Here is a 14,562-nt window from a genome sequence, read left to right as displayed (position 1 = left end):
AGTCAGGCATGGACTCGTCGAGTCAGCATGAACTCGGCGAGTTCATCTAGAGACTCGGCGAGTTCAGCAACTAGAACCACAAAAAATGAATTTTTTTTCAACATACAAGGCATCAATACAATAGAAACCAATCTAGGCTCTGATACCACTAATGGGTTTTGGTCATAAGAACATCCTATGTGCTCATACAAACCCTAATGCTTGGATCTAGGTTTCTCTATTGTACATGCAAGTTATCCAAGACTATAAACCCTAATTCTAGCATACAAGTAATCATATTAACATAAGAATGGGTTTAGATCATACATTGATTGTTATATAGCAATAACAATCCCAAATCCTTCTTCTATTGACTTTAGAAAGCTTAGAGTCACAAATGTCACTCCTCTAATGGTTCACAAACACCAAGAGCAAGAGGATGAGGAGGAGAGAGGATGGAGGCTGCCCAAAAACGTGTGAAACCCTAGAATAAGTCTTAGCCACGTTTTTGGGTCATAAGGGATGTATATATATAGGAGGCTATTAGGGTTATCTAACAAGGAAACCCTAATTTGGATGCTTAAGCCCTAAGCAACCCATGGATCCCTTTCCTTAATGCCTTGGACGATTTCTTATGGGCTTCCCCATAGAATTCGTCCACTCCTTAATATAAGGCAATCCATGGCCCAAATTTCAATTATCTTATAATTACAATTCCAGTCCCTTAAGTTTAATTAATCTCTTTTAGTCACAAAACTAATTACCAATTAATTCTTGACTAATATTAATTAAACAATATGATTTCTCCTTTAATATATTATTCCCATAATATATTAATAAATCATATTTAATCCTTTCTCTCCATAATTCATCCTATCAAGTTGCTTTGGTGAAGGCAACCCAAAAGGACCATGCACCATCGGGTCAAGTACATACCAAAATAGTTATGGACTTAGACACTAATCCAACACTTTCATCTTAGATCTCTAGATTTAGCTAGGGTTTTCTACCTTGTCCCTTTTTGGTTGATTTTGGACCTCTATTGTAAGTTAAGCAACTCCAGGAGATGGGAAAGGAAGATCTGAGGTCCCTTAGTCCTTTGGTATCATAAAAATGGAAGCTTGATGGGAGATTTCGCCTCATGCATGGGTTAAAGACCTTAGAAAGTCTTAATGGAGAAGTTGGGTGTGTATGAGACATGCAAAGGCATAATGTTGCCAACTTTATGCCTTAGAACATCTTTACAGACTTAGATCTGGCTTTTGGACGTAAAGGAAACAAATATTAAGCACTCAATGTAGAAAGTGCTCAAACTGGTTGTACGTCGAGCGTAACCTAGTGTACGTCGTGCGTAGTCCCAGGTCCCAGTATGTTGCGCGTACCAGGATGGTACGCCAAGCGTACACAGTATAGATTGGGCCGAATCTATTTGGGCCTTTGAGCTTTGGGCCTCAATTGATTATTAGACTTGGTTGTATTCTGTGAAATATGGGTCAGTCCATCTGATATGGGTCGTGGATATATTGGTTAGGCCTTATTGGGCCGAAAGGCCCATTAATGATTTTGGACTTGGACTTTGGGCCCATTAACAAGGAAAGGATAATTGGGCTCCATGGAAGGGGTTTCGAGTTTGGATTTTCTCTTGAATAATTAAAGGTCCTAATGTTGAGTAATATCATTTTTCAGCACGGGAGGTTGTGGACGATCAGACGAGCAGCTTTTGTATTCGGCAGACAAAGGTGAGTCTCCTCACCATACCAATGGGTCTAAGGCACCAAGGTCGGACCATTTGATAATAGTTGATATACCTGAGAGTAGAGACTGGTAGTATGATTTTGTGATAATGTGTGGTAGAGACAGCCTCTATGGCTAGTAGTAGAGATAGCCTGTCAGGCTAGGGTAGAGGTAGCCGTTATAGCTTGCGGTAGAAATAACCGTAAGGTTAATGGTAGATAAATGGTAGAGATATCCGGATGGCTAGTGGTAGAGATAGCTTGATAACTAAGATGATATGCACAATGTTGTAGAGTTTTCTCATAGCTGATGTGATATGTGATATGCGGTAGAGTTAGTTTACATGGATGAGATGATATGTGGCATGTGGCATGTGTGTGTGGGTATGCTCTGGGGAACTCACTAAGCTTTCAAGCTTATCGTTTGTTTTTTTGTTTCAGGTACTTCTGAGCCCAAGGGCATGGGAAAGGCGTGATTGCGGCACGTACACTCTGTCTCTTTTTCACCGATATCTTTGGGGACACTCTGATGGCTTCTTTTAAATATTGTAATGAACATGAATTTGAAAACAATTATGATTGAGATTTCATGATTTATGCAAAAGTGATTGACTATTTTAAAATGAAAATTTTATTTGAAAATTTGGTTCGTTACAAGTTGGTATCAGAGCCTTGGTTTGAGAGATTTAAGCACACTCTTGAGTGTGTCGGGACTCAAACTAAGGAAATGATAAAATTGTTTTCAAAGTAACATAAAAGTTTTATTTTGAAAATGAAAAGATGAGAGTGTAACACGCGTGATCAACCGAGCCATGTAAGTAGTTCCCCAACGTGTTTGCCATGTTATACTTATATATGAGCCTAGTTGATTATATGGAAACCTGCTATGTGTATGCTTTTAAAATTGTATACGGTTAGGAGCTTATAACCTCAGAATGATTGATTTGCCCTTATTTCATGTTCCTTGTTTGGTTGTGGTCCTAGTGTAGAATCTTTTATTTGAAAGTCTATTTTATATTTTTTTTTGTGTACAATTTGCATGCATAAAGGCAACCTGTTATGATTGGTCTAATTGATATGAATATGGTAAATCCTAGGACAGCCTGGGATTAGTATATGCGGTAGTTGTGGGATATGGTTTGTTTGAGGGACGATTTGGAGTTACAAGGTAGAGTAGTGGGGAAAGGTACATGTAGGTGTGAAGGTAGTATTGGGCCCATACTACCGGAAGCACAGGACCTGTACCCGACTGTAGCTAGCAGCCAGGTGCGGAATAGTCAGTCTCGTATAGATCTATACACTAAAGCCACGCTTTCCCTCCAGGAAATTCTGGTTCATAAGGGTAGTCCTCCACTTAGTTAATGTTGTAAGCGACCAAGGACGTGTCTCCCAATTAAGTTGACGACTTTACGAGCAATAATATATTAGTGTTCTGTCCTTTCGTATGAAAATCTTATGTATGTTTTTGTAGAGTACAAATAATTATACTTATATAATTATTAACTGTTGTACTTCTTTAGCAATGTGTGTTATAAACTAAATCTGTCATAGTTTATGCATTCAACCGTGTATGTATTTTGTATCTATGAAATCGGTAATGAAATTCCCCAAACTATACCTATTATAGTTTGACTGTTATGTTTGTGAAACTGTTCTGAAAACTTATCCAATTAAATTTAGAAAACGTCCCTTATGCCCCGCATAATACAAAAGGGTTAAAGAATCTAAGTGCTTTATGAAACCGTTGATTTGTATAATATGCATAAGTTTTAATCTATTGAAAACGTTTATTGGCTTGTATTACCTCCTGAGAACGTTTAAAAACCATAAAAGCGTATGGGTATGAACTCACTGTTTGACGTGGAATTCGTATGTAAGTCGATAGGAATGTTGAGTGTCAAATGGAGCCTCGGACACAAACATATCCTATTTAACATATAGAAGCACATATATGCATTAGGTTAGGGTGTAACACTATTAGTTATGGAAGGGAAACCACCTTAGGGAATAGGAAACACTTGAAACTAAGTGTTAGAATCACACGTGATTGATGATGGGGAGTTTGCGGCCGTAAAAGGGGTGTATGGTCATGGGTTTGCGGCCTAACAGGGTTTTCAGCCCAAGAGTTTGCGGCCCAGGTGTTTGTGGTCCAAGGGTTTATGGCCCAGGAGTTTACGGCCGTAAACACTCGATGAAAAGTGTGATTCGTGGTGTTTCTAAGTCCTTTCTAGCCTCTTGGAAGTGTTCTAAGTCCCATGCATAGCTAAAGGGGGTGTTTAAGGTCAATCCTTGACTAAATACTAGGGTTTATGGCCAATGAGGGGTGTACGGCCGTACTCATGTTTTTAGGTCGATTTCTAGGTGAAAAATCAAAGTTTTCTAGTAGATATCAAGCATAGGAGGTAGTTACTTACTACTAGGAAGCTTGGAATGAGGTTTTTAGCCACCAAGAACTAGTGTGTTCTTGGTGAGAGAGAAGATCTAGCAAATGATGAAATTTATGAGATAAGACATGGATTTATCACTAGAATAAGGATTTGCAATAGCAATCAAGATGGAAAAACACTTACATCTTGAGGATCTTAGAGAGTGTTCGATGGTAGAGAGAGAGAGAGTAGATAGAGAAAGTCTTTGGAGTGGGTAAAGGTTGAAATGAAGACTTAGTACCCTATTTATAGGGTAGAGTTTTCGGCCAAGGGGTGGGGTGGGGGTGTATGATCGTAAACTCGATTTTGCGGCTGTACACTCCTCTCAAAGGGGTGTTCGGCTCGAATGTTATGATATGACTTGGAAAAAATCGTTTTTGGACCCGAACCTTGATTGTACTGGGCTTAGAATAATTAATTAGACCCAAAATAATGTTGACAAGAGCAGAAATAAATTCCGAATTGATTTATTTTATTAACGGTTTGAATGAAAGAAATTTTGGGTTGTCACACAATACGCTGCGCGTACGCAGTACATATTGGGCCGAATTTGTTTTGGGCCTTTGAGCTTTGGGCCTCAATTGATTATTGGACCTGGTTGTATTCTGTGAAATATGGTCCTGTCCATCTAATATGGTCATGGATATATTGGTTAGGCCTTGTTGGGCCGAAAGGCCCATTAATGATTTTGGACTTGGACTTTGGGCCCATTAACAAGGAAAGGATAATTGGGCTCCATGGAAGGGGTTTGGAGTTTGGATATTCTCTTGAATAATTAAAGGTCCTAACGTTGAGTAATATGATTTTTCAGCACGGGAGGTTGTGGACGATCAGACGAGCAACTTTTGTATTCGGCAGACAGAGGTGAGTCTCCTCACCATACCAATGGGTCTAAGGCACCAAGGCCGGCCCATTTGATAATAGTTGATATACCTGAGAGCAGAGACTGGTAGTATGATTTTGTGATAATGTGTGGTAGAGACAGCCTCTATGGCTAGTAGTAGAGATAACATGCCGGGCTAGTGTAGAGGTAGTTGTTATAGCTCGCGGTAGAGATAACCGTAAGTTTAATGGTAGAGATATCCGGATGGCTAGTGGTAGAGATAGCTTGGTAGCTAAGATGATATGCACAATGTTGTAGAGTTTGCTCATAGCTGATGTGATATGTGATATGCGGTAGAGTTAGTTTACATGGCTGAGATGATATGTGTTATGTGGCATGCGTGTGTGGGTATGCTCTGGGGAACTCACTAAGCTTTCAAGCTTACCGTTTGTGGTTTTTTTTTCAGGTACTTCTGAGCCCAAGGGCAAGGGCAAGGGTTGATGGCGGCGCGTGCACTCTGTCTCTTTTTCACTGATATGTTTGGGGACACTCTGATGGTTTCTTTTAAAAATTGTAATGAACATGAATTTGAAAACAATTATGATTGGGATTTCATGATTTATGCAAAAGTAATTGACTATTTTAAAATGAAAATTTTATTTGAAAATTTGGGTCATTACAAAAATGAACATAAAACATTCAACACATTTCATCTTATTTGAAATGCATTAAAATTCTTTTGACAAACATCGAAAAAATAGGGCCCAAAATATAATATGAAAATTTTTCATTAACATTAGAAACCATTTTTTAGGTACACTAATTGATTCGTGAACAACAATCAGGGCAATCGGCTAATCGATACCCCCCAAAACACGATTACATGGCTAACCATACGAAATCAATAAAACCCCCAAATTAAGTCGTCATAAACACGTAAACTAACCAACATTACATATACTAAACCCACTAACACCATTACCACTGAAATCAAGAAAAAACCAACTAACGTTAGTATCTAATAAGACATCCACAAAACGATTTCGGTTGTCCATGAACCCACACTACTTCGAGGATCGATAAACCCAGCTCAAAACAACACCCACTCCAAGAATCAAAATCCACACACTGACATTGAACCTCTTCTGCATCATTGCCATCTGCTCCTTAACTTCGACGAGCTCCACAGTGAAGTCATTTCTTAGGTTTTCCATTTTGACCTGCATCTCCATAGCTAACAACTCGTTATCAATGGGTATGTCTAAGTCCGACGCATGTAATCCTCCGTACGAAAAGCTACCTGTTGAAGCCATGATCGTTGATAGGGATGGAATTTGTAAAGGGGGAAGGAAGATAAAGGGTATACAACTGATGCTCTGTAAGGGTAAGAAACTGAGTATATTTAACCTAAAAGGGGAATATGATCTTATATAAGGGGACTACAGGCCAGGTAATAACCCTTGCTCCCCAAGGGTTGTACAGTTCATGACACGTAAGCCTCCAATTGGACTGTGGTATCCTATGTGTAAGTCCACATCACCGCTAACCTAATATAAAGGGTTAAATGATATTTTAAAACAGTTATACATTACTTTATTACCATTATGTAACAAAAACAATTGAGTGACCTTTTAAACCAAAAATGACTAGTTTAATGGGCTAATATGACATTTACCAGTAATTTAACATTCTCCACTTTTAGTAAAGATAAATATATTTTATCTACTTTTTTGTTTATTTAAATTAAGATTCCCCGTAATAATTATTATAACTTTCAAAAATGTATTCCTACTTTTAATAAAGAAAAATACCGATATTTCTTGATTAATTATGAGATATTTTAATCAAAATATTATTATAAAACATTATGTCCATTATATTAAGTTAATTTTTCACATATTAATTAATTAATATAATAAAAAAGACTTTAGACCGTTTTGATTTATTAAGACGTATTTATTTACAGAATTGACATATTATACATATCTTTTGCTTCAAAATAATACTCGTTTTTTATTTAACTTTAAAAAATAAAATTTTAAATTACACGTATGAAAAGATATTGAAAGATGAGATAATATAAAAACACAAATAAATTTTAAATTACAATTGAGTATGCTGTATGAATATGCTTCTATTGATAATTTTCCTTAGAGCATTTTCAATGTATATCATAGGTTAAAAATATTGTTATTTTACTATTTTATTTTTATTTACGTCTTATTAAATTGTTTCTCTAATGGTTAAGCTTTTTTATGATTTTTTTTTTTAATTTAACTATTTTATTATTATCTATCTAAAATATTATATAAAACTCTTTCATTTAACTAATTGTTTTTTAAACACATTATATTTTAATACTATATATAAACATTCATTCACGTACAAACAATTTACATATTACTATAATTTATATTTATATATTATATATTTGTTTATATATAAATTTCAGATAAATAATAAAATAAATAAAAGTAAATCAAAGGTAGAAAATGAAATATTTTTAAAAAGAAAGAGATTAATTGTTCAAACATTTAAACTATATTGACCACTATGAGTAAAAAATCATACACTCCAATGATGTTTAATTATTTTACCATTTAAACAATTAGTAATAACATATAAAAAAACCATCGTTGGAGATGCTTTTATATTTTTGCTACAATATAATAGTATAAAACATGTTTTCCTTTTAAATTTATCATATCAAGAATGATTGGGAATATAATCAAAATAAAAACCATTTGCATTATTAATTTAACAATATCTCCTTTATATTGAATATGTCCTTCATATTGTTTTATTGGAACCCATATGATTATTTTCAAACTTTATACCCGCGTGATCATTATAGATTAAGTAATATTCGTCTCATCTACATACTTATTTTCTATCGTATATTATTTTTATATATTAACATAAAAAACAATTTATATGCATTTTATATATTAACATAATAAAGATATAAATTAAAAATATATAAAAGAAATATAGATTAAATAATTTGCCTATATAAAATATGGTAAATTGAATTAATAAATATGAAATCTTTTGAAAATATATGAGCTTCCACACATCTTCAAGTTTACGAAAGGTTGATTGTCACACTTTACCATGACAACATGCATTTTTTTGTATGTTTTATTCTCATCACTTATTTCAACTCACCAATTATCTTTTTTATTTATCCTTTATTTGTCTTCTTTTTTATCCTATATTGTAAAATTGAAAGATATTAACTCATTTGTCAAGAGTGTCATTTTTCTTTTGTAAATGAAACTATTTTGTACATTATAATTTATATAACGTTTCTTGCATAAATTTGTTAAAATACAATGTTATAATAATATAAAAGTTGAGTTTTCATTTTATTAAAATAAAAAAAAAATCATTTTATAATCTCAATCGCATAAGAAATACACTTAACATAAAACTTCACATAAAAACATACCAACATAATATTATATTTCTTATTAAATTCAATCTGAACATTTCAAAGAACAAGAATTGAAAGAGAAATCAAGTTGTTACTTAAACAAGCCGAAGGTACTGGGGATCTAGATCCAGAATTTCGGTAGTGATGTCTTGATAAATAGAACAGATAAACTGAAGAAGGAGATAGATGGTTGCGGTGAGGAAAGGATGTGTTGGTTGCTCTAAAAAATAGTTGAAAAAGTGGCGGCGGTGGCATCAATGGATACTTCAACGACTATAGGAGACGGGATTGAAGAGGGAAAGGCGTCAATCTATGATAGATATGGATTTTCGGTCGTCGAATTCAAAGATGGACAATGGAGGTTATGAAGTTGGATCTAGTGCTCACACAGTGGTTAGTCGTAATGATGGTTGTTGGTGACGAATCAGGTTGTAAAGGTGGTGTGATGAAGGAGACAGAAGCTGAAGAGTTAGGGCTTATGAGGTGTGTTTGTATGTTATCAATCACGAGTCCATGAATCCTTTACAAATCAAAGATTCATATTAAACACATTGGCAATCCATGTGACAGCCATGAAAGCAATCTGTGTCATTTTATCTTTTAAGACAGTTGTGCTCCACATTGTTGTATATTCTGCAAAATAAATTGTATTTAAGAGTTTTTGCTTAAAAACATGTAACTTGTATTTTAGAGTTTTTCCTTAAATGTTTTATAAGTAGTAAAGATTAGGGGAAATCAAAGAGGTGCTAGTCATTTCTAATATGTATTTATAAGTGGAGTGAATCGACAATGATTCATACCCTACCTATTATTAATAAAAAGGTTGACGGGTACGAGTCGTAAATAGTTAAATGGATCGAACTCTGAGATCCAAATCCGTAAAATTTTTACAAGTTTGGACTAAATCATGGTCAAATCTGCTCCATTAACAGATCTACTTATAATATTGGCAATCGACCTTAGATAGAATCATACTTACAATATAGGCAACATAGTTTAAATAACAACATACTTAAAATTTAGGCAATATATTTCAAATAACAACATACTTACATTTTATAAGATAACTAACATAAACGTCCAAAAGTCATCAAATAACAAAGGACATGTTTCGCACCGAGCTTTTAAGAGTTTTTTGGGAGTTTTTTGCTTTTAGCTTTCAAGAAAAAAACTTGTGAGAAAGAAAAAGATTTGTTTGGCAGTAGACTTTTAGCTTTTATTTTAAACAAAAAGTTTTGAATCCAAAAGCTACGTCAAATAACTTTTGAATGATTTTAGTTTTTCTGGACTTCTAGTTTTTAGTTTTTAACTAATTGTCTGATTTTACATATTTAAAGGCTAACAATTACTTTGTCAAATACTTCTATATACATAAAAACTATAACTTTCAACTAATATCTAATTTTGCCAAACACACTCGGTAACTATTTAGGTAGTAACTATAATATACATATATAATAAAGCATAAAATATAATGGTTAGAAATTCATCTAAAGTAACTAACTTAAACACAATAAACCTAAATTATTTTTTGTACATATAATAACTAAATAAACGTCAAAGTTTTATCCAATAATCCATCCTCAAGCAATTAGCATACTCAATACTCATCTATAAACATGTTATATTAATAAATTTAGCATGAACTCGTCCATAAACAATTGGCGTAAAGTACATCCATATACATATAATTAAACAAGACAATTTCATTCATAAACCGTGAAGATAAACAATTTATGTCCACAAACAACCAACATAAACCGAGTAAGGACTAAGGATAGGGGATGGGTGATTTCCCTGAAATCAACGAGGAGAGAGACAGGCGTGTTGGACGAGTTTTCTATTGGGATCCTCAATTTACACTATTATTACTTGCGTCTATTACTTCATGCATTTATCCCCAAGATGTGTCTCATAATCTAGTACGTACTCTTTATATTTTTTTAAATTAATTATTACAACTGACGTGCCTAACTTTATAAAGATTTTGAATATGCGTTCATATAAGAAAAGAGATTAATTACGTTACAAAAAAAACAAAAAATCAATATATTCTCAAGACCCACCGGTGACACACCCGTTAAATATCTCAATGGTGTCGCCTTGTGCGACTTGATGCCATCTGAAAGATTGATCTTCTTCCATGACATTTTGTTTGTATATAAAGAAATATCCTTCTTCTGGTAAACGGAACCCTACCCCTTGACTTCTCACCTTCTGCAACTCCTTCCTCAATTCTCCCACATTACTCAGTGGATTCACCTCCAACGTAATCTTATCCCCGCATTTTGACATCACATTTACCTTCAATTTCTTTGAGCAATTATTATGTCCCATCAAATTCATGCTTAGATTACAAAGCGCGGTTGCAGTTGTGGTTGTGGTGGTTGTCGTTATTGTCATCGTAGGCGTAGGCGTAGGTGGCTTAAGTGTAATCTCAACTTCTGAACCATCAACAATTTGACACTCATGTAATGTCTTATGATCATGCAATTCATTCCCATTTGCATGAATAATCATTCTGCTAAATGGGATTCCTTCCATTTCGTTGATCTTCTCTTTCAACTTCAAAACTGAATCATTCGGGTCCATTTCAATTGCTACTCCGAAGGTTTTCAAGAAAAGTTTGATCTTCTGGGAGGAAGAACAGGAAGCCGGTGAAAACGTTTCTTCGATTTTGACCTTGGTAATGGTGATGGCGGTGGTGGTTATGTGTGGTGGTGGTTGTTGAGGATCCGTGGTGGGGCTGGTGGTGGTGGTGGTACTTATGGTGGGACTGTTGATCATAAGCTTAAGGTGTGAGCTATCAAAGATGTTGGAGTTGTGAATGTTGAGATCGTCGGGTAGGATTCTTCCTTTGAACATTAGGGTTTGTTCATGAACTGGAATACCATGATACTTTGTCACTTTTTCTTTGATTTCTTTCATTGTATCAAAGTAGCCAACTTCAATGCAGAAAGGCATGCCTTTTTCGATTTCAAAATACAAATCCATCATTCACTACAACACGAAGTGTTTGTGTTTAAAGGTCTCGAATGTCTAAAATGGAAGAGTAGAAGTAGAACCATTAGAAATAAAAGAACAAATTCTTAACAGATGCAACACTCAAGTAAGTGTGTGTGTATGTGTGTCTATGTGTGTGAGGATTTTACGGATCAAGTAATATTTAGGAGATGAATATCGTTTGGATGTGTAGAGATTGTAGGGGAGTTTGACCCATTCATTTCTTTGATAGTTGCGGTATATATATCTCAAATGGGCACTGATTTATCCACCACATTTTTTAATTCATCCACAGAAAAAAAAAAAAAAAAAATTAGAGTTACGAACAAATATATCCTCCATTAATTTCAAGATATATAATTAAGATAGGAAAATCGCACGTTTGGAAAATCCAAACCAAGCATAACCCACAACTCACAATTTTATGTAATGCCTATTTTTTTGTTACGTAACTTCATGAAAATGCATATGCCGCATTAATAATTTAATATCCACTTGATTATCATGACAAGCCATTTACATTGAACTTTATAAAACTTGATAAACAATTATAGATGTACTTGGAATGATACATTCTTTGTTATGTGATTAGTTTGTATAAATATGTGATTAGTTTGTATAAATGAAAATTAATATTTTTAGAAAGTAGGTATCCCGTATCCAGGTTCGAAACCGGTTCTAACGGTTTCAGGATGGGTCTAAGAGCCCGTGTAACCGGATCCAGTTTCATCTTTTCAAAAATTACTAAAGAGTGTATGAGATTTCTATTACGTTAAAGGATATGGAGTATTTATTCGAGATCTAAAAAAAAGACAAATATGACACGTTGTAATGTGATCGAGACGGTTTCTATAAAGATAAATTGTGATTTAATATGCATTAAATGTTAAAGTTTATATAATTGATGTAGAATTGGTGGTGTAAAAGATGGCCAAGGAAGAAAAGTGTTGGAAGTACTAAATAGGTATAAATGTTTCATAGAATACCGCTCATTATAGCCCGTTGATTTCATTTAAAACGCAAAAAAATAATTCTTTTGAAAGACATCGGCGGTATATTCAATAAGCAAGAATTAAAGTTTATACTTGTTATTTTTTTTAATATTCATAAATTAACAAATTAAAATAAAAGATATAGTTATAAGAGAAAACTAAATTACGACCCGCGTAAAATGCGAGGAACATATAAAAATATACATGTAAAGGTATAAAAAAGTTGGCACTATAAAAAAATAAAGTAACAAACATATTTAGTACAAAAAACAAAGAAACACTTGAATATCTATAATAGTTGAAGGACCTCTTTGTAAAAGTAATTTTTTGTTTTATTAGTTGGACAATCTTCCTCGTAATATATGAGTACCTTCAATCCCTTTTTACTTGTGACGCGAGAAACAAAAAATATATAACTGAAAATGAGTGAAGACGAGCTTATGCAAGTATAATCCAACATTTGATAATTATTGTCATTGACTTTTGTTAATGGCCATAACAAAATAAGCTACTATGGGGAATTGCTTCCGCTAAAAACGAAATGAGATTTTTTTATTAAACGGAGTTAAATTCATGCAAAGTATATAAGTAGTCTCGATAAAGAATCTAACATATATGATTCAGGCTTCAATGGCGTTTCTTCCAAGCCTAACAATCTATAATCTAGTATCATTGCATATCTTTTGGTTTGATCGATATTACAAAGTAATATGACTGGAACACCAATTTTTAGTGTAAGATTATGGTTGGAAATTCTAGATGCCTTAAAATCATTCAACACAACTGAAGAGTAGATTGATTCCTCAAAAAAATCTGGTAACTCTATATCACGTAAAGAATTTGAACTCATATATGTTTTTCCTTCATCTTTCAGCAATCCTAAAATGCAGTCATTGGTAGCATCAAATTCTTCATTTATAGGGACCAAAATATCTTTATCTTGAAAATATGATTGATCATCAAGCTGGTTTTCAAAGGATGGATAAATGGTGGATACAATTGAATGAATATGATTACATATAGAGCGAACAACAACGTATTCTGGAAATTCAATTTCAGCTTCACCATCATTAGGGCCGCCAGTATTACCTTCACCAATTTTAAGAATATACTCATCAAATGCTTTTGTCTCATCCAAATCCAAATCATTAGTTAGACAACCAAAATAAATCCCATGTTTACGGTTAAACGTAAAACTGTACATCACACCGTAATTTGGATGAATATGATGCATGCACAACATCCGAATAATTGCCTCTTTGTATTGCTAGAAGAATTTGTCTAAATCCATCTCCAAATAAAATGGTCTTGCCTCCAAACGATTCTTAAAGATAAATACCTACAGAGCGATGATATCCTATTTGTTGACCATATTTGATGTATAAACTTCATTGTCGTTAAACTGTTCGTCAGAGTTCACTAATACTTTTGTATTGGCATGTGATATCCTTCTAGACAATGCCACATAAAGTTAGCCATGCGTGAAACCAATTCTGGGAGATAAATACCTACATTTGGAATTATTTCTCCGTAAGCTTTATTGATTGTCATCGCGAAACATAATCTAATTAGAAATTGTTTTCTTATCAGCTTGAATGGTAACATGTCATCTTCATGAGGACATAGAGGAAACCTTGGACCAAATCAGATTTTGACTATTAGTGATGCAACGGTACCAAATAGTTTATTTTGATGATCAATTTTAGACGACTATTTAGGAGCTTAAGGTTTAGAGGGAGGGTGTGTTACAATAAATATTAGCAAATTGGTTAAAAATGAGACTTATTTATGAATGCAGATTTTCATATGTTTTTAGCAGGAACATGCTATATTTTAAAGAACATATAATATATTGTTCTTATATCATCTCCTATTCATATATAAGTATACATTAATCCTAAAAAAATAGTTAGTTTGTCAAAATATGTGTTTAAAAACTAAAATAATATGTGAAGTTTATTTTAAAACGGGGAGATGCTAGTACTATTTTTCATAATACGATTTTCATATACGAAAAACATAACCATGATTACTTTTATAACTTGAAAAATTAAAACATGATTACTTTTATATATCTGACAAAATTTTCGTATAACAAAACTTTAGAACATAATTAATCGTTTAAAGATAATAATGAAATATTGAAATAGAGAATCAACTAATTGGTTGC

General features: G+C 33.5%; 2 protein-coding genes across 2 annotated transcripts; both read right to left on the bottom strand.

Moving 5' to 3' along the window:
- Window positions 1–10,371: 10,371 nt before the first annotated feature.
- On the bottom strand, window positions 10,372–11,447 carry LOC145069740 (ubiquitin domain-containing protein 7SL RNA1-like). The gene has a single exon (XM_079016693.1). It carries the CDS (start codon window positions 11,392–11,394, stop codon window positions 10,453–10,455), a length of 942 nt encoding a protein of 313 aa, XP_078872819.1. The 5' UTR covers window positions 11,395–11,447; the 3' UTR covers window positions 10,372–10,452.
- A 1,516-nt stretch (window positions 11,448–12,963) lies between these two features.
- Window positions 12,964–13,596, bottom strand: LOC145067648 (uncharacterized). Its single transcript, XM_079014738.1, has one exon. It carries the CDS (start codon window positions 13,594–13,596, stop codon window positions 12,964–12,966), a length of 633 nt encoding a protein of 210 aa, XP_078870864.1.
- Between the last annotated feature and the right edge of the window lie 966 nt (window positions 13,597–14,562).

Source organism: Lactuca serriola, chromosome 8 (genome assembly GCF_051521515.1).
Source record: "Lactuca serriola cultivar US96UC23 chromosome 8, Lser_US96UC23_V15, whole genome shotgun sequence".
Lineage (NCBI taxonomy): Eukaryota > Viridiplantae > Streptophyta > Magnoliopsida > Asterales > Asteraceae > Lactuca > Lactuca serriola.
Note: the sequence above shows the minus strand (reverse complement) of the source record. Positions and strands in the feature narration are given on the sequence as shown.